This window comes from Phoenix dactylifera, chromosome 3 (assembly GCF_051530095.1).
Source record: "Phoenix dactylifera cultivar Ajwa chromosome 3, Ajwa_hap1_PhDact_Kaust_v1.1, whole genome shotgun sequence".
NCBI lineage: Eukaryota > Viridiplantae > Streptophyta > Magnoliopsida > Arecales > Arecaceae > Phoenix > Phoenix dactylifera.
The window spans coordinates 9,981,289-10,007,725 of NC_143192.1; the positions used below are offsets into that span (position 1 = coordinate 9,981,289).

The 26,437-nt window shown below is 38.0% G+C and overlaps 2 protein-coding genes and 1 pseudogene across 25 annotated transcripts; 1 reads left to right on the plus strand and 2 right to left on the minus strand.

The window, feature by feature from the left end:
* Window positions 1-2,333: 2,333 nt before the first annotated feature.
* On the minus strand, window positions 2,334-15,044 carry LOC103719275 (uncharacterized). 24 transcript variants are annotated; one of them, XM_088717716.2, is made up of 9 exons: window positions 14,599-15,044; window positions 13,550-13,966; window positions 11,792-13,444; window positions 11,546-11,682; window positions 8,970-9,048; window positions 7,773-7,862; window positions 7,575-7,677; window positions 2,949-3,128; window positions 2,334-2,808 (listed from the first exon to the last, which is right to left on the minus strand). In XM_088717716.2, the coding sequence occupies exons 1-3, from the start codon at window positions 14,978-14,980 to the stop codon at window positions 11,901-11,903; spliced, it is 2,343 nt and encodes a 780-aa protein (XP_088573842.2). In that variant the 5' UTR covers window positions 14,981-15,044; the 3' UTR covers window positions 2,334-2,808; window positions 2,949-3,128; window positions 7,575-7,677; window positions 7,773-7,862; window positions 8,970-9,048; window positions 11,546-11,682; window positions 11,792-11,900. The 24 variants fall into 24 exon arrangements, with proteins under 24 accessions (XP_088573842.2, XP_089785565.1, XP_089785566.1 ...); XM_089929439.1 differs by having other exon boundaries at window positions 8,970-9,053; window positions 13,539-13,966; window positions 14,599-15,027; XM_089929440.1 differs by having other exon boundaries at window positions 13,539-13,966; window positions 14,599-15,011.
* A 2,182-nt stretch (window positions 15,045-17,226) lies between these two features.
* LOC103719282 (uncharacterized) lies at window positions 17,227-24,403 on the minus strand (annotated as a pseudogene).
* Window positions 24,326-26,211, plus strand: LOC149767882 (pentatricopeptide repeat-containing protein At3g09650, chloroplastic-like). Its single transcript, XM_089929368.1, has 3 exons — window positions 24,326-24,638; window positions 25,453-25,488; window positions 25,577-26,211. The coding sequence occupies exons 1-3, from the start codon at window positions 24,326-24,328 to the stop codon at window positions 26,209-26,211; spliced, it is 984 nt and encodes a 327-aa protein (XP_089785494.1).
* Window positions 26,212-26,437: the final 226 nt, after the last annotated feature.

Here is a 26,437-nt window from a genome sequence, read left to right on the forward strand (position 1 = left end):
GCTCGAGTCGACTCCAAGATTGAAGGAGTCGACTCTCTCAGGAAGACAGAGCGTGCTATTTTTCGGTGTCGATCCCTTGAGCCGACTCGAGGATTTCCGAGTCGACTCGAGGATTTCCGAGTCGACTCGAACTTATCAGGAGTCGACCCCTGAAAGTGACCAGTCGACTCCTGATCACGAGATTGATTGAAATGGTGGCAAGATGGGCTTTTGACTTAGGGTTTCGTAGGAAAGTTTTCTTATGTGTTGGAAACCTACAAATAGGGGTCTTTTGTGAACCCTAAAGTTGTTGTTGAGAGTTTTGTTTTGAGTCCTATCTCTCTTGTAACCCTAGAAGGTTTGGATCTCTCTTGTAAGCCCTAGTTGTACAATCTCCAACAGAGAAGAGAAATTGTTGTAACCCTTGCTGAATATATTTTGAATCTGTGTGTGTGGCCTCTGTGGACGTAACCCGTATTGGGGTGAACTACGTAAAATTGTTGTTTTTGTGATTGTTTGATTTATTCTCTACTACTTCTTCTCGATTCGTCTTTCCGCAATTTGGATCCAAAAAAGGAAATAGCACGATCGAAGGGTGAGTGCTTTCATCCCCAACAGTAGGTTGGTATTTGAGTAAATGTAGATTAAGAAATTAAAACTGAAAAAAAGAAAAAACTCTTTGAACCTTTTGGCAAAATTCCTTTTATCATAACAGAGTAGAGCACACCAAATTCTACTTTAAGAGAGCATTGCATACAGCATGCCTTAAAATAGAAAGCATTATACCATTTTTTTTCGTGTTTTGTTTCTTATTTACATTTAAATAGTCTTTGAACTCTGTTAAATAAGAGAAATCATTCCAAATCATTATAATTAGTGCTCCTCCAGCTTTCACTCTCTTCTAACAACATTTAGATTTTTGGCTCGGCTTGAGATTCATTCTGAACCAGTTCTACTGGTTTGCGCTTACTTTGGTTGGTAAGCTTCAAACTGAGCTTGATTCCAGGTTTTTTTACTGCTGATTTGGTTTGACACCTCTAGTAAGGAACTCTGAGAAAATTTTGATGCAACGTCCGGAGATTAAACACTATTTTTTTTACCTGAAATTTGTGGGGGAGTGGTTTGCCAAGGCATGGGTAGCACTTGATGTCTCTGCGCAGGCCCATGGGAAGGCCCAGGAGCTGGTCTTCTTCGACCACTCCTTGGGTTGCCAGCATCTGCCTTGGGTTGCCAGCCAACTGCAGATGCCGGTGACGCATCCATTGCTCCGTGTCAGTGCTCTTAATCCTCCGTTCGGCCGATCGGACCATTGTTGCTTGGAGATAGAACTGTTGAATAACCAAAAAAATAGAGGAGGAAAAAGACTAGTACTTGCATCATGCTACAACTTTACTAGGAATCGCTGGTCTCAACTTATTTCTTTGATGGCGAAGCTTGTATTAGCATCCAATAATTGTTTGCTTGTCTAGCTCCTCCTCTTGTACTTGTCCTTATAAATCTTGTTCCTAAGGATTCCAGTGAGGAATTGTTTCTTGTAGTTCTATTATGGAATTTCTTTACGAGGAGGAGGAGAGGAGATTAATATCTCCCTTATAAATCTTGTTCTGATGGATTTCTTGCTTCACTTGGAAAGGTGATTAATATTTGCATGTTGAGCTTCTCCCTTGCTTTCCTCTCTTATGTTCGTTGTCTTTGAATCTATTAATTATGAGTTAATTTATCGTTGGGATTTGTTGCTTGTTAGTCTCCGTGTTGAAAAGACCGTGAGTAGTCCATGAAAATGAAATAAGATATCATTTGGATTTTTGAGAAATACTGGAATGTACAAACTTGCATATTTCCAATGAGCAATCCAAAGAGCATCAGTCCAAGAATGGCGATGATAATGGCAAAATATACAAAATATGCGCTTGTTGAGAGGTTTTGCTCCAAAATATACAAAATATCAGGGACACATATAGTTCGGATTACACATTTCAAGGATGATCCAGATATAATGCTTACCTTAGATTCTTCAGTCCCCACCAGAAGTAGCAGCAGTACTACTGAAGGAACGGTGAAGATGTGACGCTAGTAGAGAACATATATCGACACATTAGTTTATCAGAGAACATATATCGACACATTAGTTTATCATCACAAGTTTGCACCATTCTCAGCTTTTGGTAGCTTGGTGGTTGGGGCTGATTCAACAAGCAGAGCCTCCAGATGAAAACCATGAGAAGATCCTTACGCACTCTGAACGGTAGGCACGCTGGCTTAGAGCTGAACAAAACGAAGAACACACTCTGGAACGCCATTCACTTCAAACAGCCACCAACTTCGTTAAAAGATCATTCCACCAATTATCTTGATTTCTTTAAGAAAGTAGGCGTACTCCAATTCTCTGTTATTTAATCCTCGTACAAAGGACTTCGTTGTGTATTTTCCCTATGAACTACAATCAAAGGAGATACGATACCTATAACTACATAAGAACCATTACAGGTTCTACTCACAAGTTTTCCAAGCATGGGTGCTGTATGCGTACAAATATGAATACGGTGCCTTCGAATTTTTCTCAGTAAGAACAAGACTATTAGATGAGGTAGTAAATTAAATCATCTGAAATACGAAGTCTACCCTCAGTGTGATTAGAGCCTGCTATCTTAGTTGCAGAACTACCAGATACTAATAAATTTTGGCACAGTAAGACTTGGAAAAACTCCACATGCTGTAACCCTAAACTGGAGGTCCTTCAGGAAAATGAGATCATAATGGTAGGGGTCGCATTCAAACAGTGGTGGGCAGCAGCTTGCAGATCGTCCGCAGCAGGAGAGAGACCGTAAGCTGCAGTATGTATAAGGGGGAAAAAAGTTTTAAGGGCAAGCCAAATTAGTGTACAGTTCTACTGTAAACAAGGAAGCCACTTTTCTTTTTCTTCAGAAGGAAAATAGGGAAAAAGAAGGAAGCAGTAAGTGACCACTCACCATAAATCCAGGAAACCATCTGGTGGTGGTGCAGGTGCTGGCAGGAGAAGCGGCACCTCAGCAGGAGCGGAAGGAGGAGGAGGGGTTATCTAATCCAGTCAGTAAGAATGACGAAGAGAAAAACAGATGGTTACCCCCTCAGTTGCTTGAATATAGCTCCTGATCAACCACCAACTATCACTGAAATCATCAGTATCCAGCTGATAGTCAGCAACATGACAATCATGATTCGAAATACATAAGGAGTAGTTATGGATTCTTAAAATTGCATCGAAATGTATCATATAACACATGAGAAGCAAAGAGCCAATATAATAACATCCATAGCAACTAAAATCCATTACAAAAACAACCTATAGCAAATGAAGTTTGACACTTGTAGCACTTGGGTGTAGGGCTAAGATTGAATTAGATACATATCGGATACTAGTATATTTATATTCATATTTATTTTGTTTGATAAATATAAATATAGATACAAATATTAGTTAGATATAAAAATTCATATCAATATTTATTTTAAACGGATACCAATATAAATCGGATCCCGAAATGCTTACGAGACAAACAACAAAAACGCGGGCAAAAGGAGTCCACGGGTCAGGATCCAACTACTGAAAGTATGAATAATTAAGCTTTATATTCACAAAATCGAAGATATTACTAAAAAGATGATAAATCAAGTTAATAGCATATCAATATAGTAGTTTACTTCACTTAAAAGTTTATGCGTGCTACATAAAATTAAATAAGACTACAAATAAAATCAGATATTCAAATACGAATCGAATAGCTCTCTATCTATGTCTATATATATATATATTGACAAAAATGGATACAATTTTTTACCCATAACTAGATAGATTTGAATATGAAAATGGATATGAATGTGAAAAATTCCACATCGGCTAAACTCATTTCAGAGCCTGAGCATATGAGGAAGGTATTTCCAAATCCTGCAGACACAATTTGGGTGGAAAACAAAACTCGAAAGGGGTCTGAGCGGAGCGCGCGCGCGAACCCCAGAACCGGACAATATCTGGCAGGGAAGTCCCGTGTTCCCCCTCAAGTGGCCCCCACGTGGGCACTGGGTGCCTCACATGCCCCGCGTAGGCGGGGGCGTGACATTTGGTATCAAAGTCGAGGACGACTCGTCCGAAGATGGGTGAATGAAAGATCCCACATCAGCTAGACTCGTTTCAGAGCCTGGGCATATGAGGCGGGTGTCTCCAAATCATGCAGACGCGTTTTGGGTGGAAAACAAAACCGGAAAGAGATCTGAGCGGTGCGTGTGCGCACGTGCAGGCTCCGGAACTGAACAATATCTGGAAGGGGAGCCCCGTATTCCCTCCTCATGTGGCCTCCATGTAGGCACTGGGTGCCTCATGTGCCCCGCGCAGGCAGGAGCGTGACATTATTTATGTGAGGACCCGTGCGGGCATGTGTTTAGTCCCACATCGGTTATTCGCTGGGTAGATCTTGGGTACTTATACAGGATCAAGGAACCAAATAATACCTTCTGGCTAGCCATTTTGGGTGAGATCCTCGGTTGTTACAAATGGTATCAGAGCGAATTCAGCTCATAACCAATATGGATTAGGGGACACTGCAACACGTAGCCTAACGAGAACATCAGAGCTTGAACGGAGGGAGTATGTGAGAACCTGTGCGGGCATGTGTTTAGTTCAACATCGGTTATTCGCTGGATAGATCTTGGGTACTTATACAGGATCAAGCAACCCAAATAATACCTTATGGCTCGCCATTTTGAGAGAGGTCCTTAGTTGTTACCGAATGGATATTATCCGATCTATTTTCATCTCTACTTGCATGGCAAAAATTGTCCCAAATTTTCTAAAAGGATGGAGTTAATATGGTAATATGACATCATGAATATGAACGCTAGGTGTAGTACGAACATTTTAGGGGCGGACACGGGGTTGAAGAATATGAAACAAAAGGGCTAACGTCGGAGAGGTTGTAGTGATACCAAGTAAAGTTTGAAAAGACGGGAACTTTCTTTCTCACATCCTTTCTGTTGTTGGGATTTAGACAAGCTACATGGTTACAATCGACTCTTGACTCGTGGGATCATTGTTACAGAAGATAAATATATAGGAATATCATTCACAAAAGGATAAAACACATGATCGAGCTAAACAAGACACTATCTACTATAACTTGGAGTTAGCTACTAAAAGTTACTTTTAGTAAAGTGACATGCATCCATTTCACCCCAACGAAATATTAGATAAAAGTGTAAAAGTAAAAGATAAAAGTCATGGCATCCATCCAAAATAACTAGAATGGGGTCGATTGATTATGAGCCTCCCATGCCCCGAAGTCATTTGAAAATGGAGAGATTGAGAGAAAAAGAATATCTTTCACTTTGTGCCCATTTTTCTTGATGTTGACTACATTCATAATTTTACTAGTTAAATAACATTAATGATAATATAATTTATTGTTAATAATAAATAATAATACATATATGTATGATAATAATATATTTACTTATGTATATTTATATGTAGATATATTTATATATTTAAATACTATATATACGTATATGCATAAACATATACATATAAATGTGTATATATGTATATGCATATATACTATATGATTAAATGAAAGAGAGAAATGCTTTTTTAGATTCTTTCTGTTAAAATTTTGTGACTACAATATCCTTAGTTTCTCTCTTCAGAAATATCTGAACAAAAAAATATAATTAAGAAATTAGTAGTGCAACTCTACTTTTCATTTGCTTTTATTTCTTATCAATATAATTTTTTTAGATATCCCAAACCAATTCGATTCTATTTAGGAAAAATAAGCCGCTATCTATCTCTTATCCACATCCCAACCCACTGGCTTCTTTTTTAAATTGGACTTTTTCAAAATTTAAAAATAAAAAACTATTTATCTAATCCAGGTATATCATCACTCTTATCATTTAGTTTTTTAAAAAAAATTATTTTTTACTATATTGTATGTTTATATTTCTGGTGTATATATATCTATATATACATATATATATACATACATGCATACATTTATAGATAGATAACACACACACTCTACACTCTATGCAACTTTCGTCTCTTGAGAGGAGAAAGTATCAACTTGTCTCAAGTTTAAAAATCACGTATTTTAGTTGTCTTTAACCTATACATCAATTGGATACAAAAATATTTGATTAAAATGATATAAGATCATATTTTTCTATGACCTAATTATTAAAATTTATCGGTTTCCAATCTATATATATTTTAATATGTATAAGTGATGAATTTTATCATATATTTTAGCACAGTAGTACAATAGAAACTATTCATTTTTGCATTCATTTGATGTAGTTAGAGATCACTAAAATATATAATTTTTAGTTCATAGATACTTTTAGCAACAAAGACCATGATTAATGATGTTAATCTTTGATTTGGATAATGCATTACTAATTTTGGATAAGTACAAAATCCCCTCTTTCTAAGAGAAGCTTAGTCAAACTGGTATATAAAGTCTAGTTTTATCACACACATGGAGCAAAGGTGGGTTTACACTTAGCTTTTCCATCATTGGATAAACATTTCACATGCAGATTTGTGCAAGGTTAAATCCTTGAGCAATTTAAAAGCTTATGTTCATTAAATAAATTCCAAGCCAAAAGGGAGGAAGAAAATATTAAAATAAAAAGAAACTCTTCCAACCTCTTATGATGGTAATATATTAAATGCACTATGGGAGGAGAAGCAACTTTTGGTTCTCGAGGCCTCATTTTTCTCTCTCTACCAATTTTTCAGGTAGAAAGAAGTCTAACTATCAACTAAAAAAAAAAATTATCTCTTAGGCTCCATTTGAGGATGCCGTAGCTTTTGGCTTAGATAACTATTTTTTTTGGCAAAAACTGTATTTTAAGATTAAAAACCATTTTTAAGCGAAGTAGTTTTTACTATAAAAATATTTAGCTGTCAAGAACCAATAGCTGTCATGAAGCTGTAGAAATGATTTGCTATATATTTGACCAGCAAATCTAAAGCTATTTTTCAGTAACAATGACCTAAAAAGATAGATACCAAAAAAATGATTTAAAATTGTTTGGCTATAAGGCAATTGCTAAACATAAACAATCAAAGATAATTCTCTAGTTAATTGCATATGGAACATACTGCAGATAATGAATATCCTAAGTAAACAAAGTCATTAGGTAGAACCATTGATATCAATCAAATGCCAAGAAACCACTCAAATAGTAATCTAATTCAATTCGGTCATACAAATCCAATTACTTGCGAGAAGAATATTAGAGAGCAAGTGCAGAGGCCCAACTTCGGCACATCTTGCCAACTTCGGCACATCAAACAGAACACACCAACCCAAGAAATTAGAGCATTATATTGATCAGGAACAGAGATCACAAACATCAGGAAACCAACATAGAAAAGCCCATCTATAAGAACTTCAATATCAAATCCAGGGTTTAAAAAAAGATCAAAAAAAAAAAGAAAAAACAGAATTTAAAAATTGATAATTTGCCAAAAGTCCTATTCCATCCTGCTGTCCAATAAACCCAATTTATAAAGAAGGATAAGAGAGAGGAAAGAAAGAGAAGCAAAAAAAGGACACCTTATAGCAATCCTCCAAGTGCCAACGAACTCTTAACAATTACTTGAAAATTAGAAGCAGCAATCCGACCTCCCTGCATCGCACTCATCCTGTGCACAAACCTCTGATCAAAAAGTTAAGCATAAACACTCCCAATACATTGAAAAACAACACAAAAAGAAACAAACAACATATGGATCAATGATGTAAGCAAAGTACCTTCTGAGAATAATAGAGATGGTGGAGAGGAGATAAGTGAAGGAACCCCCTTCTGCAACAGAGTATTGGTATCACCCTCCCCTTCTGCTCCTGCCTCCATTTCATATCAAAAAACAGAGCAAATAGATGAAACAGAGAAAAAGGTGGCACCCTTGAGTCAAACAGGTCAAAACAGAGAAAGAAAGAAATGCCAAGAAATTTTGTACCAAGTATATAGAGCAAATTCAGAGTCACAATCAATTATGGCCATATCATATATTCATGTAAATTGAAAATCTTCATAACCGTTATAAACTTTTGAATCAACACTATACTTATTGATTCTCAACGATATTATAATTGCTGTATCTGTTCATCTCTTCTTTTCTTAAGCAAAGCCTCCTATAGATATTAACAAGATTTGAAATATCATGGCCTATATGCGTGTATGTGTATGTGTCTTCTAGACTTTGAGATAGTGCAAGTCTAATTGGAGTTCTAGGTTAAAAATGTTTGTGCTTATGTTTTGTACATTACAAACTTCCACAAACTTTGGATGATTTTTTCATAATTCTAAATTACTTTCGACATAGAAAGAAAAGACAACATATAGGATGGATAGAAAGAGCCCTTTCTTCGACTTGACCTGTAGCCTAAAACTACAGGATATAAAATGATCCAACAATTTAAGACTCACCAAAACAAGCCTCTTAATAAACTACTAATTAACAAAATAATTGAGATGTGTTCAAATGCTATTTGCTTCAAAATGCACTTTAACTTCCACATAGAGAAATCTCCATTTTGCAAAATAAGAACATTAAATAGCTAAAGACCTATATATCTTAGCATTATCAAACCAAATTTGCTTCAAAGCTCGTTAAGTATTTGTTCTTAATTCCCATGGAAAGCTCTTAGTCTCAGTCCAAACGACTTAACTTTCATCTACAAAATGGAGAATTAATCTTCAGTGACCAGTAAGAATAGAAACAATGAAGCTGACCACCGATAGAAATAGTTAAAATTTACGAACTACAAATTTCATTTGCAAAGAGAAGTAAAGATATCATTTTTGTCTTTATTTTTATGAGTAGTATATTATACATGCTCACTATAATCGATCTAATTTGTTCATACCGTGAGAATGAAATGTCATTAATTGACCAACATCTATAAGATTATGTGCACTTAAGTATTACGTATTACTTCATAGGGTACCTTGAGCTGTGGATGCTGACTGCTAGTATTCACCAGATGCAAGAAATGGTTCATATTGCTAGGCCATTATACAGTAAAACTGGCCTAAAAGAAAACCATAAAAAGAATCAAATTTTTGATACAATTAGAAAAGATAAATGAAAGCCTTGTTGTAGGAAAGAACGATAAATTATAATATAATATCATATACCATGCATGTACATGAAATTGTTCATGTTGATTTATACTATTAATTTAATTAAACAATTCAAGATTGAAATCAGATCGAAACTTGATGGAACCTCAAATTGCCAAGGAGACATAAATCTTAAGTTTTTCTTTCACATGATTATTCATTAAAAGCAATTAAAAAGATATCAAACGGACCACAACATTCTTGGCTCTTTTGGGATTTAATGGACAAGTACAAAACTACCATGGTCTCCAAATCCTTTAGACATTCTGTAATTTAGAAAAATGTTTTGTTATCATTTTCTCCAAAGTAGACTTCATTCTAGCATTAAAAACTCTATATTTAACATTGGCATGTTTGAGATCTTGTATAGTCACCTTATTCGAAGCAATGCTCATTTCATTCAGTTCTGCGAAATTTATCTCATCTTTTAATTGCATTACCATGGGTATTCCTTGCATCCTCTAGTATAACCAGTGATTTAGCTCCAGCCTAAGCTTCCTTAAAGGCTTACAATTGCTACATGATAAACCTCTATGGACAAAGAGGGCACCTCTGTAACCCTTATAGTCTCAAACTAAAAGCTATAATCATCAAATACTTCACCGGTCTTGGCATGTCTTCTCTATATCACTTCAAGCCATAGCAGCTAGAGAGATCCAAAAATTGATTTTAAAGATAGTCAAAATATATCTATACAAAATGTCATCAACTTCATACTGACAACCATAACTTGCCTCAATATTCTCACTGTTAAATTTTACTACAAAATCACCTCATGTCTCATTAGCTTCCTTCATGTTGTCTCTTTAGCTCCATCTTGGATCGCTACGCTAACAAGACTTTTACCTTCCTTTTTTTTTTGGAGACATGAAAAATTCAACTCTAGCAAGCAGATTAGTACTTGTTCTTCCATATGAAAAGAGAAAAAAAAGGAGGGGAAGATGTTCCTAAATATCTATTAGATATCAGTTAACCTCTATAATCTTTTATTAGATGTTCCTGAATTTTTGGAGAACCTGATGTTAGCAGGGATGCACATTGGGTGATGCACAATGGCCTACTCAACCCAGCTCTTATTATCGAAAGATTGGGTCAATAATTTTCATAGGTCTATCTGAGCTTAGGTTATAAAACTTTTGAGTTCGGCCCGGTCTAAAACCGGCCGAGCATGGAGCAATAATTTATGAGCCCAATAGCCCAAACTCGCGGACCCGATATTTATATAACATATACATATATATTTAGCATATCACATAAGTATGATAAAAAAATATACTGCTAAAAATTGCCGGTCATACTAGTGGTTTAATTAAAAAAATGTCTTCGATTAGGTCAATCGACTAGGTTTGATGGTACTACTAACTAGATGTTCTATTGCAACAACCATGCCTACAAGTAAGAAGTAGACATGTTGCTTTTGCTAATAAAAATAATAAATAAGAACCAAGCTCAAACCAAACATTGGACATTGATGAACTAATTGATAAATCACCAGACTGTCACTTTAATTGGGAACAGTTGCCCCATTATTCCATTATTCTGTCCACTGAGATTCATTACTTGTCCTATACTTCTTCCCTACTTATTAATTTAAGCAACTTGCTATAATATTAGATTACAGGTGGTGATGGGCAGCAGCAAGATCCAGAAAATGCTTGGGCCCCATATTGGTAGCCTCATGCACTCTCTCTCTCTCTTCTAAGTGTCTTTGTATTATATTTGGTTGTTAAAGGACATAATTGCATTCCAAGTGGAAACAGGGGCTGCTAGCTGCAGGGAAGGAGAGGCTTGGACTGGGTCAAAGTGGAGTCAGAAAAGTTGAAAAGGGCCACACTTTGGTGGTACCACAACCAAAGGTGATGCATGACATCCACATGAAGAATATATGTGGAGTAGGTAACAAAAGCCTAATATATGTGATAACATGAAAATTTAACTTGTCCATTTTGAAATGATCCCATAAAGGGTACATGCACCACCATAAAGCTTAGAGGCAGTGATTGGTATTCGAAGTAAACAAGTAAAAACAAAGATTCTAGCAATCAATTTCATGACAGAAAGATTCAATTGAAAAGCATGGTACGGATGATGAGCAGGTGGGTGGGATCTCTGTTTTTGGAAAAATATAAGCTTAGATGAAAATTTTAAGCAAGCGAAATTACTCATAACAGAGCATCTTTCTAAGGAATAAAGAAAAAAGAGAGCAAAGTAAAAACAGATGGAAAAACCTCAGCACCAAAAACAGGTATGCTTGAATTTTCTTTTCAGAATTCTTCTCTACATTTAATATTTCAGAGAATAGACAAAATGGTGAAATGAGCAACAGCTACATAAAAAAGTTTGACCTGACAAAACCATATCATCATCAACAGGAATATGTTACATAAGATGTTTATCATACCTTGACCTCGCCGATATCTCCTGATGCGACAAATTTCCCCTCAAATATTGAGGTCATCATATGAATCACTAGACTACTTCATGCTTCAATTATCTTTCCTTGCTAGATAATTGTTTCGAAATAGATAATTTGAACCCCTACAAGATTGATAAGTAAGTTATACACAGAACAAAATTGATAGATGAAGCTTAAGATCACAGCATATAAGACAAAAGAACTAACAGTCAGTGCTCGTGTTAAACTAACTTTTGTTGAAAGAATTTCCGGGTACAATAGCTCATGCATATAAACACAGTGCCATCAAGCTTGAACATATAAAGTCCCTTGAATTTGCTATGCTTCATAAATAAACTCCTTACTGGATATCCGGGGCAAGAATACCACTTTTGACAATCATAGCTTGCAACGCAAATAATGACTGCAACTCATTTTTCTTGATGAAAGCACTACATATAACAGTACACAACTCCTCATCCGGGTATATGCCAACATACAACATCATCTTTAGAAATATTGTTGCTTCATTTACAAAATTTCTTTTGCATAATCGATTGATTGCTGCACTGAAATCTTTGATTGAAACTTCAAACCCAGATCTTATAATTTTGTCAAAGAGCATAATAGCTTTACCCGGCATTCCTTTTGCACATTGTGCTTTGACTATTGTGGTATAAGCAAATTTCCTCAACCTGACACCCTTATCCAGAAGAGAATCTAGAAACTTTTCAGCACAGTCTACTTTGCCTTTCAAGCAAAGGATATTAATAAGAAGGTTATATGTTACAGGAGTAGGCATAAGATTGTGTTGTAACATTTCGTCATGTATGCGAAAAGCCATTTCTATGTTTTGCACTTCACAAAATCCTTGCATAAGTATATTATATGTAATTTGATCAGCACATATACCTGATATATGCATATCCTTGAGAATGTCAATAGCCTTTTGTAGCCTCCCTTGCTTACAGAGCCCCTTCATGACTACACTGTATGTAATAACATTGGGCATGATTGCTTTCTCAATCATTTCATTGAACAATCTTAACATTGAATCAGTATTTCCAGCTCCAACAAAGGCATTCATAAGAGTGGTGTAGGTCACTACTGTTGGATTTATTCCATTAAGCTCAATTTGCCTAAGAAAGTGCTCTGCCACAGTTAACTTTTCAATCTTGCAAAAGGCAAAAATTAGGGTATTATATGTGACAATAGTTGGAGATAACCCTAGCTTAAGTATCTGTTCATACAACTCAAGTGCACCGTCAACATCACCAATTTTTGCATAGCCATCAATCACAATATTGTACAAAATGATGTCCACCATCTGACCACTACTGGCTAGATTGTCCAAATACCACCTTGCTTCCACCAGCATCCCTTTCTTGCACAGGCTTGAAAGAGTTGCCCCATGAGTAAATGAATTAGGCATCACTTGTTTGGAGCACATCATTTGGCACACTTGAAGCGCCCTTTCAATTTCTCCTAGTTTGCAGTACCCATGGATCAGGATGGAATATGCTACCAAATCCATGTGCAAACCAATAGCTTCTATCTCACCAAGCAACTGATGTACTTCACCAATTTTTCCTTTTTTAAACAGAGCATTCAAAAGCACACTGTATGCAACAATGTTCAACTGAATCCCTCGAGCAATGACCTCCCTCCGCACCCTCAATCCCTCTTCAACATCACCCTTTTCACAATGCCCTGTAATCAGTATAGTATAAGTAATAAGGTCTGGCCTCAGCCCTTGTAAAGTCATCATGTTGATGAGCTTCGAAACCTCACTCATCAGCCCAAGTAAACGGTATCCATTTATGAGAATGTTATACGCCACAACATCAAGCAATATGCCATCCTTCTCCATGTCCTCAGAAAGCTTCAAAGCTTCCTCCATTAAACCTGCTACACACAACCCATGTATGAGAGTAGTATAACTGTATCTGTCCGGACGCAACCCATATTTAAGTATCAGAGAGAAGATAGATTTAGCAACCTCTACCAAACCTGCATTACATAATCCAGACATGAGGGTGTTGAAAGTGACATTGCAAGATTTGACCTCTTTTCGACCCTGCATGTCTTGAAAGAAGGATATGGCATCCTGCAACCTCTGCTGCTTGCAAAGACTGTCAATGAGGATGTCATAAGTGTATTCACTATGAGTAACCCCACGGGCTCTGATTTCTTTGTAGATGTCCCAGACCATGTCTGTATGTCTTAAATTGTACATCAAACTATCATAAGTGGATATTGAAGCTTGCATGTTCAGGCTGTCCATCTTGCTGAGAACATAAAGGGCATCATGAATCATTTCCAATCGAGAATAAATATTTGTCAGCATGTCCCATACTATACTGCAAGAATCCCAGTCTCTGAAGTTATTCTGCAGCAATTCACAAAAGGATGGCGCCGAACCAGACCCTAAAGAGAAGCAAATATAAATAAGTTATTTAAGTGTAGCTATTATTTTTAATTTTTCGAAGCAATACCTAGGATTTGAAACGTGGACCACCTGAAAGGAAAGCCCCAACTGAGCTAAAGTATAGCTATTAACTGCAATGCACAGGGCATATCAAAATGCAAATACAAGATATGTAAAATACAACAAACTAATTTTTTTTCTTACAACACCTATTATCTTAGGTGGTTTTCCCCCCTTCTTTGTGTGCACTTGCATCAGTAGTTTGATTTTTACGGGACCTTTCCGCTTGGAAAAGGCTAATTGCCAGGCATCTAGTAAATGACAAAGTAACCAAATACTTAGCATGAAAAGACAAGGAATTTAGATTAATCTAAGATAGGGTTGTATGCTTCTATTATCAAAATCAGGCAATATTGATGCCAAAAATCGATCTGGACAATTGACATTAAAACAACAAAAGGTAATCCGAAAAGGTGATCATAATATGCAAAAACACAGTAAATAACAAAGAAACTGCAATTTAATAGAACATTGGGAGAAAAGGGGGTCATCAAATCCAATGTACAATAGAACCAAGACTATCAGTGTTTTGAAACTAAAAGTTTTAAGTAAAAAAGAAAAACAATCAAACCTTCTTCGTGCAGCATTTGCTGCAAAACGCTGTTTATCTCCTTCAACCTCCCCTCCCGAGCCAAAGCATGGCAAGTCTCCAGACGAGCAAGCCTGGCGTCCTCTAATCTAGTTCTTGCCACCTCCCAATCCATAAAGTTTCCATCTTTCCCGGCCCCGCGGGATTGCCTATCGACCCGCGTCCGATTAGGGGGAAGAAACAGTGGCCCATGCCCTCGTTTCGCTAGGGTTAGGATTTCTCTCACCGAATTCTTGGATGTCAACGAATCAATAAAGAGCTCGTCCGCCGCTTCCGCCGCCGCCGCCGAGGAAATCGTGGGCTTGGGGGCTGGAAGCTGAGGAGGGAATCGGCAGAAAGGACGGAACTTCGATCGGAAGAGCATCGAAGAGGGAGGGTTATCATGGCGTAGAAGCGGGAAAAGACAACCCTAGCCGGCTAGCCCTTCCCCTTTTTTTTTGCCAATGAGAGCCAATGTCCCGGGCCAAGGCGAAGCCCGGGCTGCAAATCGGGTCCGGTTTGATTTCGGGTTCGGGATTGGATGCAGGTCTTTTTATTTTTTATTTTTTTTTTATTTTTTACATCGGCAGCCCGCATTGAGCGCTAGCACCATTTTTTTTTTTTTTGGTAAAAGCGGCTACTCATCTCATATAGATCGAACGTGAGTACAACCATCCAAATTATAGGAAAGTAAAAAATACAAATGTAGGGAAATGCCTGATGCAAACGTCCAAAGAAAACCTCCGAAATACCGGACGACAAAGGAGGCAACCCAGTCTGCTGCCCGGTTTGCCTCCCTGAACACATGTACCGCCTGAAAGTCAATAATCATCTGAGTCGTCCTACGAGCTAGCACCATGCTTTCGAACTCACCGATGGTCCTCCTCCATGATCCATATGCCTTTGATGGAGGATCCATATGCCTTTGATTGTGCGCATTATTTAAACTCGTGTCTTGTTGCAACTCGGGAGAAGCCCTATTAGCTTGGTAGGTTGGCTTGAGTTAGGGTTTATCCCATGGATCACACTTCTCTATTTAGCAACCAAAGATGGTAGTACATCTCAGATATTTGGTTTTATTAATTATTATATGGCATGTCCAAAGTAGCACATACTTAGATGTTTATAGCATATGTATATGATATTATGATGCCTCCCAAAATATGCATGATGTTGTGAGCTTATACAACTGAGGAGAATAATTTTGGTATTCAAAGAGTTTCTTGCTTAAATAGTTGCAAAGATCTAGGCCCAACATAGATAAATATCAAGTTGCTTTTTGGCTGGTCAGGGATAGCATGTTTACATAATGCGTTGTTTGTGGCATTTTTTTTTAATTATCGGTCGATCGGCATGCATTGAAAAAATATAATGCATTATTTGTGGTATTTTGTTTTTTGTAATCATATGTCGATTGTGGTGTGTTTATAAAAAAAAAAAATCTTCGTCACAATATAAATTAATCATATGTCTTGGTCGCTAAGTTTGTAGTGTAAGGAAAATTATAGATGGAGAGAAGAAAGAACTTATCAGTTGAGGCGTAATTTCACTGTCCTTAAGAATAGATCGCGCCCCTCGGAGATTGAATCTCGGTGTAGCAGGTAATGGCGGCCTATCCTCCAGGATACAATAACTGGATCACTCCAAGCGTACACTCGCAGATGCAGTGATACTGTCGAACAGCCCAGAACCGCACTCTTGGAATGACAACAGAGAAGAGTATCTCGGGAAGAAGAACAGAGAGACAGAGAGGCAGAGGCTTTCGGGAACCAGAGGGAGGCCAGAGAGCCAGAGAGAGGAGAGATTTTTATTAGATAACTCTATCGGAGGGGGGGGGGGGTCCCCCCCTGCGCGTGATAATTGAGCGCGACGCGCCCGGTTAAACGTTTCCGGATCGGATTCGCCAATTTTGGCTTGGACCTCCATTGGGCTCATGCGCGCGTGGGCTACCTACTTTCTTTGCTTCACCAAGTTAGAAAGGCTGAATACTACATAAAGACCTTTTAAGTTTTATCTCTTTCCAATGTGGGACTAAAGGAAGTACACTAAACAAAAAGGCAAAAAGCAAAGAAGGGCAGAATTGGAATTTTAAAATATTCCAACAATCCCCCACATATTTTAAAATTCAATAATAAGTTAATGAGCGCGAGAGTTCAATGCATTAAATTGGTGTCTTTGAGACTATGAACCATTTTTAGGACTAGTAAGTATGACTTACAGAACTTTTGGTGAAACATGAAATTTCTATGAACCAAAAGTCCTTTATGTAAATCAGTGACTCATAGCCCATATTGACCTCTCAAGTTCTGGGCTTGTTCTAAACGGGTTGGTGCAAATAGGCCATGCACCTTACCTGGATATTCATGAGTGCTTTAGAGAACTGCCTAATTCTCATAGGAAGCGGCCCCACTCCCACACCCATATAGGTGGATCCATCAAGTGTGTACTGCAGGTAGACACACCATCCTTAAGGACTATGGTATCCATTAAGAGCTTTACCTCATCCTTATCTACTGCAGTTTGCACTATCTACACCATAGGGATGGATTTTCAAATTAAATATGATAGTGTATTCACAGTCAACTAGCGACTTGTTATTACCCATATGAACATGCTTCATGGGATCTCCAATCACACATGTTGGGTTTCTATCGTTATTGACTTTGATATAGGCATTAGTCCCATCCCCCTCGATGTTTCACTCACTAGTTTTCTACCTAGTGGTTTTGTCAAAGGATCGGCCAAATTCAACTCTGACTTTACAAACTCAAGGGATATAATCCCATCATCAAGCAGCTGCCTTACAATATTATGTCTCAACCTTATGTGTCTATTCTTTCCATTATAAACTTTATTCTTAGCTCGATATATAGCAGCTTGGTTATCACAAAGAATAGACACAGAAGGTGTTGGTTTATTCCATAATGGAATATCTCCCACAAGATTTCTAAGCCATTCAGCTTCAGAACCTGCCTTTTCTAAGGCAATAAACTCGGACTCCATCGTAGACCGAGCGATGCATGTTTGCTTGGATGATTTCCAAGATACTGCACCCCCACCAAGAGTAAAGATATATCCACTCGTGGATTTCATCTCATCTGAATCAGAGATCCAATTTGCATCACTATACCCTTCTAGTACAGCTGGAAATCCACGATATAACAGACCATAATTAATGGTTCCTTTCAAGTACCTTAGTACTCTATGAACAGCACTCCAATGATCCTTACTAGGATTATGAGTATACCTACTCAATCTTCCTACTGCATAAGCAATATCAGGACGAGTGCAGTTAACTAAAAACATTAAACTACCAATGATACGAGCATATTCTATTTGTAAAATACCATTTTCTTTATTTTTCCTTAAATGTATACTAGCATCATATGGAGTAGATACGGGTTTACTATCATATTGCTCAAATTTTCTTAAAATTTTCTCAATATAGTGTTCTTGTGATAGCATAAGTCCATTAGAACTTCTTGTTATTTTAATCCCAAGAATTACATCAGCTTCACCCATATCTTTCATATCAAAATTTGAAGCTAAGAATTTCTTAGTATCTATAACTATATTCAAATCAGTTCCCATTATAAGCATATCATCAACATACAAACAAATGATTACAACAACATTATTAACAACCTTACTATAAACACACTTATCAGCCTCATTAATTAGAAAGCCATTAGATATCAATACTTTATCAAATTTTTCATGTCATTGTTTAGGTGCTTGTTTTAATCCATATAAGGATTTTACTAATTTACAAACTTTGTGTTCATTACCAGGAACAACACAACCTTCAGGTTGTTCCATGTAAATTTCTTCATCTAATTCTCCATTCAAGAATGCAGTTTTTACATCCATTTGGTGAATTACTAAATTATGAATGGATGCTAATGCAATGAGTACTCTAATAGATGAAATTCTAGAAACTGGTGCAAAGGTGTCAAAATAATCAATATCTTTTCTTTGTGAGTATCCTTTTGCTACTAATCTTGCTTTAAACTTATCAATTGAATTATCTGGTTTTAACTTTCTTTTAAAAATCCACTTACAACCAATTGATTTAGCACCTGGAGGCAAATCAACTAAGGTCCATGTATGATTAGACATAATAGACTCTATTTCATTATTAATAGCCTCCTTCCAAAAAGGTGCTTCAGCTGAAGTTATTGCTTCTTTATAATTTTGAGGTTCATTATCAACAAGAAAGGTGTAAAAATCATTTCCAAAATTTTTCTCTTTTCTAGTTCTTTTACTTCTTCTTAAATCAATTTCATAATTTTCATGTGCCTCCTTTTCTTGTTTATTATGAGGCAGAGAGTCAATTTTTTCTTTACCTAGTTTCATAGGAAAGATGTGTTCAAAGAAATCAGCATTTTTAGATTCTACTATAGTGTTGGGTTCCATAATATTAGATTCACATTTTAATACCAAAAATCTATAAGCAGCACTATTTAATGCATAACCAATAAATAAACAATCAAAGGTTTTAGGTCCCAACTTTCTTTTCTTTGGTTCAGGTAATAGAACTTTGGCCAAACACCCCCACACTTTAAGATATGTAAGGTTAGGTACATGACCTTCCCAAAACTCATAGGGTGTCTTACCAGATTTTTTATAAGGTATTCTATTTTGAATGTGACAAGCAGAAAGAATAGCTTCCCCCCACAAATAAAGAGGTACTCCTGAGCTTATTAACATAGCATTCATCATTTCTTTTAAAGTTCTATTTTTACGTTCAGCAACTCCATTAGATTCAGGAGAATATGGTGGGGTAATCTCATGGATTATACCTTTATCTTCACAAAATTTATTGAAGAGATTATACTCATATTCTCCTCCTCTATCAGTCCTTATTCTTTTAATTTTCTTATTAAATTTATTTTCTACTTCAGTAACATATTGCTGAAATTTTTCAAAAGTTTCATCTTTAGTCCTAAGTAGATATACCTTAGTGTATCTAGAATAATCATCAATAAAAGTTATGTAAAATCTTTTTCCTCCTCTAGTTGGAGTGTTTTTCAAATCTCCTAAATCAGAATGTATTAATCCAAGTAATTCAGTTTCTCTTTCTATTGACTTATGACTCTTTTTAGTAGATTTAGATTCTACACACACTTCACATTTGTCATTCACATTTCCAAAGGTAATATTATTTAACAAGCCTAGGTCTTTCATTTTCTTGATATAAGAAAAATTAACATGTCCTAATCTACCATGCCATACATCAACAGAATCAATCAAATAAGCAAAAGATGATGCATTTTCATTCATAGTTTCGGTTACATTCAAGACAAATAAACCCTGGTTACAATAACCCTTCCCAATGAAAACATTGTTCTTAGTCATTACAATTTTATCAGACTCAAAATACACTTTAACTCCAGCCTTTCCTAATAAAGAAACAGATACTAAGTTCCAACGGATATTAGGAACATGCAGCACATCATTTAGGGAAAGGACTTTTCCTGATGTTAGCTTGAGGAGTACTTTTCCTTTGCCAACCACTGGCGAGGGTCTCGAATCACCCATGAACACTTGTTCTTCGCCTTCATTCAATGGAGTGTAGGAAGTAAACGCACTTCTATTTCCACAAATATGTCTGGTAGCCCCAGAGTCTACCACCCAGTCCTTTGCTCCCATAACCATGTTGGTTTCAAACACAACTGCTGCAATAATATCTGTCTCCACCAAGTTAGCATTTGGTTTAGCAGATATATCATTCCTTTTTCTAAACCTGCATTGATTAGCATAATGTCCAGGTTTTCCACAAACAAAACAAGTTCCTTTCTTTTTAAAAACAGGACCTTGGAACTTAGGTTTCTTATCATTTTTGAGATAAGGCTTCTTGGATTTTGAACGAGACCCACCTGGTTTGCTGACTATTACATTGGCTTTTGAAGTCATTTCCTTGGCCAATTGTTCTCGGTCTCTGACTCGATTTTGTTCTTCTATTCTAATATGAACAATAACATCTTCAAGACTCATATGTTTCCTTTTGTGCTTCATGCTATTTTTATAATTTTTCCAAGACTCAGGTAATTTTTCAATCAAACAGCCGGCTAGGAAAACTTCTTGAAGCATTATATCTTCATTTTTAAGATCAGTGACTAACCTATGAAAATCATGTATTTGGGATGACACATCCCTATCCTCGGACATTTGAAAGTGCAGAAAATTTCCTATAGCATATTTCTGTACTCCAGCATCTTCTAACACATATTTTTTATTCAGATTTTCCCAAATTTCTGCAGCTTCTTTGTATGAACAGTAGACATCAAAAAGTTCATTGGACAGTGTACTCAGAATTGTGTGTCTACAGATTTTATTTCCATGTTCCCACTCTTTGAATTTAGCGTCAAAATCTTCAGACCCTTCTATCGGTTTTGACTGATTTAAATACTGAGCAAAATTAAGCATATCCAATGCAGAATAAACACGTTCTTGCCATCTCTTAAAATACATACCATTGAAACTCTCAATTTTAGAAGTATCAGGAATTGATCTAGCAGTAATCATAGCAGAATCCATGCCGATCTATTCTTAAGATTGTAAGAAAAATTATAGATGGAGAGAAGGAAGAACTTATCAGTTGAGGCGTGATTTCACTGTCCTTAAGAATAGATCGCGCCCCTCGGAGATTGAATCTCGGTGTAGCAGGTAATGGCGGCCTATCCTCCAGGATACAACAACTGGATCACTCCAAACGTACACTCGCAGATGCAGTGATACTGTCGAAGAAGAACAGAGAGGCAGAGGCTTTCGGGAACCAGAGGGAGGCCAGAGAGCCAGAGAGAGGAGAGATTTTTATTAGATAACTCTATCGGATCTGATGGGGTTTAAAAAAGAAATAAAGAGGCGTATTTAAAAGACACGTCTTTTTATGAAAGAGGTGTTTTTTAAAGATGCCCGTTTTATCAAGAGAGAACCAAAGAGGTGTTTTAAAGACGCGACGTTTTATTCAAAACAATTCAAAAAATAAAACGGCAAAAAGAAACCTGACTCAAGCCCGGTCCCCCCCTGCGCGTGATAATTGAGCGCGACGCGCCCGGTTAAACGTTTCCGAATCGGATTCGCCAATTTTGGCTTGGACCTCCATTGGGCTCATGCGCGCGTGGGCTACCTACTTTCTTTGCTTCACCAAGTTAGAAAGGCTGAATACTACATAAAGACCTTTTAAGTTTTATCTCTTTCCAATGTGGGACTAAAGGAAGTACACTAAACAAAAAGGCAAAAAGCAAAGAAGGGCAGAATTGGAATTTTAAAATATTCCAACATGTAGTGGGTCGTAATAGCTGATTGATCATGATAGGTAGGTTAAGTTGAGCAAATTTGTTATCAAACTACGATTCTCGTTCCCTTGCCACGTGGAATGCTAGTAGTTTTTTTTTTTTTGAAAGGAAATTTCACTACAGAAAAAGCTAGATTTTCCGATGTTAGAAGGAAGCGTCAGAAAATCTTTGTTCGGTGCCAAACTTTGCCGACGCTAGTAAAGCTAGACCTAAGACGACGCTTAAAAGCGTCGCCGAAGGTCTGGACCTAAGACGACGCTTATAAGCGTCGTTGGAGACCAAATCCCTTCACAATCTCGATTGATGCCCTAGCTACACCCTATGCCGACTCAATCCCTTAAAATCTCTCCTCTCCTCTCCTCCTCTCATACCCCTGTGCCGACCTCAATCCCTTAAAATCTCTCCTCTCCTCTCCTCTCCTCCTCTCATCGTTAGATCTCTTCCCTCTCAATCCCAGCCGCCATACCCGACTCCTCCCTCCTCAAGCTCTCCCTCTTCGTCGCTGTGACCCCGCCGACCCTCCAGCCGCCCGCTTCCCCCAGAGCTTCGCCGACGGCGCCATCGACCTCGGCAACTCTGTCAGGAAGAGGGCGTACTTTGGCGACGGCTCCGAGGTCATCACTGGGGCCATCCACAGGGTTCGTGTGGTGCTCTTCGAGATGCCGCTGTCATTGGGGCCTTCCTCCTTTTGGGTGAGCAACCTGTTCTTATTCTTCGTTCTAGATTTCTTATGATAGTGTTTGGAAAGAAGATTCATCTTTCCTATTAACAGGCCTCTTTCCCTTCCCAGCCTTCTTTGAGCAGAGAAACACCTTCGGTTGCTTCAGAAATGCTTTCTCGATTTGCTCGGCCATGATTGAATCAGGCGGAGGAGGGCCTTCGAGCGCGGGAAGGAGACGCGAGCAGCGGCGGTGGTTGTAGCGGGAGAGAGGCGGCAAGAAGGAGACTCTGGTGTTGCAGCCTCCTGAGTAATCCATGGTGAGTTAAGGTTCTTGTGGTTTCTTGATAACAATCACATGGTGAGTTGCAGCTTCCCGAACCCACTTTCCTGGCTTCGACGTCGAGGTTAGGGCAGCCGTTGAGGGATCGAGCTCCGGCTCGTCTTCGTCCTCGCCGGCGGCTCGTCTTCTGAAGAAAATTATTTTTTTAAAAAAAATTTGAGGCTTTTAGCAACGCTTTTAAGCGTCGCTAAAAACCGATCTTTTACAACGCTTTCCCAAAGCGTCGGAAAAATTTTTTCCCACTCAGGTATCGCCGACGCTTCGGCGACGCTTTTGGTAGCGTCGGACGAACCTTTACCGACAATTATAAGCGTCGGGAAAGACTTTAAAAAGCGTCGCTAAGTCTCATTTTTCTTGTAGTGTTAAAGGGAAGGGAGAGGAACGTCAGTATATCTATTGACAAAAATTTCATCTTAATCTACATGATCTACTCCAAATTTGATTATATATGTCAAACGGACAGCTAGCCGGATAGAGGTACTCTTAAAACCAAAGTTCACTAGAATAAGGATTTATTACCTACAAGTAGAGGAAATGCTGGTAGCTCGAGTGGCTCCTCGGGTGCACCTACCAAACCCAGCTTACCATGAGACTTCAAGAGCTCCATCAAGGGCAACAGAGAATGTTTCGCCGAGGCTGTGTCAGGATACCATTCATGGTACGTGCGGCAGCCTACGCGCATGTAACAGAAGGGGGAAAACCATCCATAGTTGGCAAATGAAAATTATTAATAAGCTCAAGATGAAGCCAACTAGATCCTACTCAAGTTTGCGAGTCAGAAAAGGTGGCGAAAAGGTTCACTGACACAAAATAGATAATAATAATAAGAAGTTCTCAAGACAAATATTTTGCAGAAAGAAATTAGTGTCAGAAAAAAAAAGCTATTATGTTCGAGCAACTAAAGACCTGACCAATAATAATTAATCTGGATCTAATCTGGACCTATCACAAATATTCCGTACCTTCATTTGCTCAGCATTGCGACTAACAAGAAATGCATCTGCTCCGAGATGCTCGATTGCTTTCGTCTCCTTGCTCGGCGACGTGCTGATGACCGTGACCTTGGCCCCAAAAGCCTTGGCGAACTTCACGGCCAGATGGCCAAGCCCGCCAAGCCCAACCACACCCAAGTGCGTCCCGGGCTTAGCGAGCCCGTAGTACCACATGGGGCTGTAAACGGTGATTCCGGCGCACAAAAGCGGCACGCAGGCATCCTTGGGCAAACCGTCGGGAAAACGCAGAACATAGTGCTCCTCGACGACGATCCTCTCGGAGTATCCACCGTAAGTTACCGCGCCATCGTGGTAGATGTTGCTATATGTGAGAATGGTTTTGGGACAGTAGCTTCCCATCCCCTCTTGCAATCGTCGCATTCGTCACAGCCGACGCCTACGGCCTACGACGTCGCCCACTCGGAATTTCTGCACCATGCTGCGGACTTCCGCCACATATAATACCCTAATTTTTGCTTTTTGCAAGATTAAAAAGTTAACTGTGGCAGAGCACTTTCTTAGGCAAATTGAGCTTAATGGAATAAATCCAACAGTAGTGATCTACGCCACTCTTATGGATGCCTTTGTTGGAGCTGAAAATACTGATTTAATGTTAAGAAAGTTCAACGAAATGATTGAGAAAGCAATCATGCCCAATGTTATTACATACAGTGTAGTCATGAAGGGGCTCTGTAAGCAAGGGAGGCTACAAAAGGCTATTGACATTCTCAAGGATTTGCATATATCAGGTATATGTGCTGATCAAATTACATATAATACACTTATGCATGGATTTTGTGAAGTGCAAAATATAGAAATGGCTTTTTGCATACATGACGAAATGTTACGACACAATCTTATGCCTACCCCTGTAACATATAACCTTCTTATTAATATCCTTTGCTTGAAAGACAAAGTAGACTGTGCTGAAAAGTTTCTAGATTCTCTTCTAGATAAGGATGTCAGGTTGAGGAAATTTGCTTATACCACAATAGTCAAAGCACAATGTGCAAAACGAATGCCGGATAAAGCCATTATGCTCTTTAACAGAATTATAAGATCTGGGTTTGAAGTTTCAATCAAAGATTTCAGTGCAGCAATCAATCGATTATGCAAAAGAAATTTTGTAAATGAAGCAACAATGTTTCTAAAGATGATGTTGTATGTTGGCATATAACCAGATGAGGAGTTGTGTACTGTTATATGTAGTGCTTTCATCAAGAAAAATGAGCTGCAGTCATTATTTGCGTTGCAAGCTATGATTGTCAAAATATACTACGGGCATACATATGTTTTATAACAGAAGCATACAACCCTATTTTAGATTAATCTAAATTCCTTGTCTTTTCATGCTAAATATTTGGTTACTTCGTTATTTACTAGATGCCTGGCAATTAGCCTTTTCCAAGCGGAAAGGTCCCGTAAAAATCAAAATACTGATGCAAGTACACACAAAGAAGGGGGGAAAACCACCTAAGATGATGGGTGTTGTAAGAAAAGAAATTAGTCTATAGTATTTTACGTGTCTTGTATTTGCATTTTGATATGCCCTGTGCATTGCAGTTAATAGCTATACTTTAGCTCAGTTGGGGCTTTCAGGTCTACGTTTCAAATCCTAGAAATTATTCAGAAAAATTAAAAGTAATAGCTACACTTAAACAACTTAGTTATGTCTGCTTCTCTTTAGGGTCTGGTTCGAGGCCATCTCTTTGTGAATTGCTGCAGAATAACTTCAGAGACTGGGATTCTTGCAGTATAGTATGGGACGTCTTGGCAAATGTTTATTCTCGATTGGAAATGATTCATGATGCCCTTTGTGTTCTCAGCAAGATGGACAACCCGAACATGCAAGCTTCAATATCCACTTATGACAGTTTGATGTACAATTTAAGACATACAGATATGGTCTGGGGCATCTACAAAGAAATCAGAGCCTGTGGGGTTACTCATAGTGAATACACTTATGACATCCTCATTGACAGTCTTTGCAAGCAGCAGAGGTTGCAGGATGCCATATCCTTCTTCCAAGACGTGCAGAGTCGAAAAGAGGTCAAACCTTGCATTGTCACTTTCAACACCCTCATGTCTTTAGCTCAGTTGGGGCTTTCCTTTCAGGAGGTCCACGTTTCAAATCCTAGAAATTATTCAGAAAAATTAAAAGTAGTAGCTACACTTAAACAACTTAGTTATGTCTGCTTCTCTTTAGGGTCTGGTTCGGCGCCATCCCTTTGTGAATTGCTGCAGAATAATTTCAGAGACTCGGAGTCTACCCTCAGTGTGATTAGAGCCTGCTATCTTAGTTGCAGAACTACCAGATACTAATAAATTTTGTCACAATAAGACTTGGAAAAACTCCACATGCTGTACCCCTAAACTGGAGGTCCTTCAGGAAAATGAGATCACAATGGTAGGGGTCGCATTCAAACAGTGGTGGGCAGCAGCTTGCAAATCGTCCGCAGCAGGAGAGAGACCGTAAGCTGCAGTATGTATACCTATCATCCATATTTTGGACACAATTACATAAATAATCATAAGCAAGGCATGACAC